Below are 3,140 nucleotides of genomic sequence, written 5' to 3'. Positions count from 1 at the left end.
TGTGTGAGAATGTGTAAATGTGTGCACACATGTGTGTAAATGTGTGTGCCAGGTGTGTGTGTACATGGGTGTGTGTGAGAGAATGTGTGTGCATGTGTGTGCGTGTGCGTGTGCATGTATGTGAGAATGTGTGCATGTGCGAGTGTGTATGTGTGAGAATGTGTGTGAATGTGTGCACATGTGTGTGTGTGAATGTGTGTGCCAGGTGTGTGTATGTGTGCATGGGTGTGTGTGAGAATGTGTGTGCATGTGTGAATGTATGTATGTGTGCGTGCGTGTGTGAGTGCCAGGTATGTATGTGAATGTGTGTGTGAATGTATGTGCACATGCATGTGTCGGGGGGGCCCGTCCTTGGCCCAGAGCTGAGGACCTGACCCAGCCTCACCTCTGCCCTCTGCTCCGTGACCTTGACCTTGGCCTTCTGCTTCTTCCGGTAGTCAGCGTTGAAGTGGGCGAAGGCGTACTCCACCAGCGCCGCAAACACGAACACGTAGCAGATCCAGAAATACACGTCCAGCGCCTTGATGGCCGACGCCCGCGGGAGGGAGGAGCGGGCGCTGACCATCAGCGTGGTCATGGTCAGCACTGTGGTGATGCCTGGGGGGAATGGGGGTGCCTTCTCACTGCCCTGAGCCGGGGCTCCGGGCTCACGGGGTGGGGTCCTGCTCCCGGGGTCCTGCCCGTCCACCTGCTCCCTCGGAGGAGAGGCCAGGCCCGTACCTAGAGACACCCTGGCGGGCACCGCGGCCTGACTGATCCAGAAGGAGACCCAGGACATGGCGACCAGGAGGATGGAGGGCATGTAGGACTGGATGATGTAGACACCCCGGTTCCTCCGGAGGTGGAAGTGCAGGCTGAGCCGGGGGAACTGGCCGGCTGCAGGGGGCCGCCTGTCAGCACCCAGCTCCGTCCGCGCCCCGGGGCCACCGCGAGCCTCAGAAGGAAGGAAGACCCAAGACCCCCGCCTTCCCCACCTCCCCCACAGCCTGATGGGTCAGGGGTGCCCCCGCCTCCGGGGCCTTAGAGGACGAGCTGGCCCTGCCGTAGGGCCACCCACGAGGAGGAGGAGAAAGTCTCCAGCACCGCTGCCTGGTGCGGACAAGCCCTCCAGCCGCCGGTCAGCCGCCTCCTCCCGGGCCCCACCTCTCCCGCGAGCACAGCCTCCTCCCCGACCCTCCTCTGAGCACAGCCAAGTTCAAGGAACGGTCTTGCTGGGCTGCGCTTGCCAACCTCAACGAGCAGCCCCGCAGCTCAGGGAGCACCCCGCACTCCTCATGCTACCCCCACACCCAGAGTGCTGCCAGCTCCCAGGAAGCAACAAAGGACCGAGGACCAAGACAGAGAATGCGATCCACGTCCCCACTGTGGCTGCACCCACCAGGGCTTCCCAGCGGCACCCTCGGGGGCCCGTGGAGCAGGCTCGTGGCCCAGCGGGAAGCACAGGAAGGCCAGGAGCCGGGCTCATGGGGAGAGGCCGCCAGAGGCCGCGTTACCCGATTTGAAGTTCATCAGCTCCGTGGTGAAGCGGTAGCTGGTGATGGTGAACTGGGCCAGCTGCAGCTTGTCCAGCCCGTGGATGTGCTCCTGGTTCTCAGACCAGTAGTAGACGATGTCCTCGGACGAGTAGCCGTCTGTGGGAGAGACCACTGGGCAGCACAGCCCACCGCCCTCCGCCCCCAGCAGCCCAGCGGGGATGCCCTGCCTACGCCTGGCACCTCGGCCAGGTGGACGGGGCCAGAAGAGCTGGCAAGCATGCAGGTCCCATGGCCAGGTGACCCGTGAGGGCTGCCAATCTGGCCCCACGAGGCAGATATATGCGTTGTCTGGGCTCCAAGGCCCAGGTGGGCAGGGCACTGGCCCGTGGGAGGCAGGCCGGGCTCCTCAGGCCTTCCAGCCCCTTCTCTTCCTGCCCAGCTCCTCACTCCATGGATGCCCTGAGCCAGGCCAGCCGCACAGGGCCCCGATAGCCCAAGCCCCTGCCCTCCCACACCGAAGCCCCAGGGGAGGCCAGCGTGGCCGACCGCAGGGAGCTCCTGGCCTGCGTGGCACTCACAGCTCTCCAGGTGCAGCATGCACTCCTGCTCGTCCATGGGGTACTTGGCCAGGTCCATGTCACAGGCCACCGTGGAGGTGATGCTGTCCAGACAACAAGCTGGTGAGGTCCCCAGGGGTGAGGCCGTCTCCTGACGCGACAGGCGGCCACGCCCCTGCGCCTGTCCAGAGGGGCCCCCACGCCTGCTGCCTCGCACTCCAGCTCTGACGGCAAGGTGCCGGCTTCCGGGTGGAAACTGAAAACTGGTCACTTTACAGATAGCACAGGAACGCTGTTCTCCTTCAGCAATCAAGGGCTGGATTTCGTTCACTTTCTCCATCCTTCACAATGCCGGACTGTGTGGCCAAGCCGGGGCCTAGAAGGCGGGTCCAGCCTGGGCAGGCAGTCCCACTGACCCCGCCCCGTGGGAGAAGGCCGGGGCGCGGGGTGGGTGCCAAGTGTTCTGATTTTCTAGGAGAATTTAGATTCCCATGCGATCCACCTGATTTTTAAAATATTATTTCCATTTTTAAAAGGCACGTGTCAGGAAGCACGTGTACAAATACACGAACACACGAGTTCAAAGCAACACAACACACACTCGCCGGAAGGTGGAAACGGTGTCCGCCACGGACAAGTGGACACGGACACCATGCTGGACCCGGGCGTGGAGTGTTTCTCAGCCAAGAAAAGCAATGAAATTCAGCAAATGCTGGATGAGCCTCAGAGACACTGTGCTCCGTGGAAGGGCGCGGGCACGGAGGACCACGGAGTGCGCCTCCTTCTACGCAAAGTGCGGGATTAGGCAAATCCACAGACGGAAAGACGCCCGGGTTTCAGCAGTGCGGGGTCGGGGTGGGGGAAGACTGACCACTGCGTGGGGGCGGGGTCTCCTTTCGGGGGGACAAAATGTTTGGGATCTAGAGGTGATGTTTGTGCAACATCGTGGACATGCTGAGTGCCATTGAATTGTTCACTTTTAAATGGTTGATTTTATGCTACGTGAATTTCACCCCCAATTTATTTTTTATTTTTTTTTATGCCTATAGCACCCGGTCTTCCTAGGTGGTCTCCCATCCAGGTACTTCACTCCAGTTTAAAAAACAAA

The 3,140-nt window shown here is 61.1% G+C and overlaps 1 protein-coding gene across 1 annotated transcript in view; it reads right to left on the bottom strand.

Moving 5' to 3' along the window:
- Window positions 1-3,140, bottom strand: part of GABRD (gamma-aminobutyric acid type A receptor delta subunit) — a 17,699-nt gene that overhangs the window by 784 nt on the left and 13,775 nt on the right. Inside the window, exons 5-8 of the mRNA XM_006903913.1 lie at window positions 2,054-2,136; window positions 1,494-1,631; window positions 721-876; window positions 386-597 (exon numbers count right to left, since the gene is read on the bottom strand). Of these exons, the coding sequence (XP_006903975.1) occupies window positions 386-597; window positions 721-876; window positions 1,494-1,631; window positions 2,054-2,136 (589 nt within the window). The remainder of the gene's footprint in view (window positions 1-385; window positions 598-720; window positions 877-1,493; window positions 1,632-2,053; window positions 2,137-3,140) is intronic.

Source organism: Pteropus alecto, unplaced genomic scaffold, assembly GCF_000325575.1.
Source record: "Pteropus alecto unplaced genomic scaffold, ASM32557v1 scaffold700, whole genome shotgun sequence".
Lineage (NCBI taxonomy): Eukaryota > Metazoa > Chordata > Mammalia > Chiroptera > Pteropodidae > Pteropus > Pteropus alecto.
The sequence above is the reverse complement of the archived record's forward strand: the minus strand, read 5'-3'. Positions and strand labels throughout refer to the sequence as shown.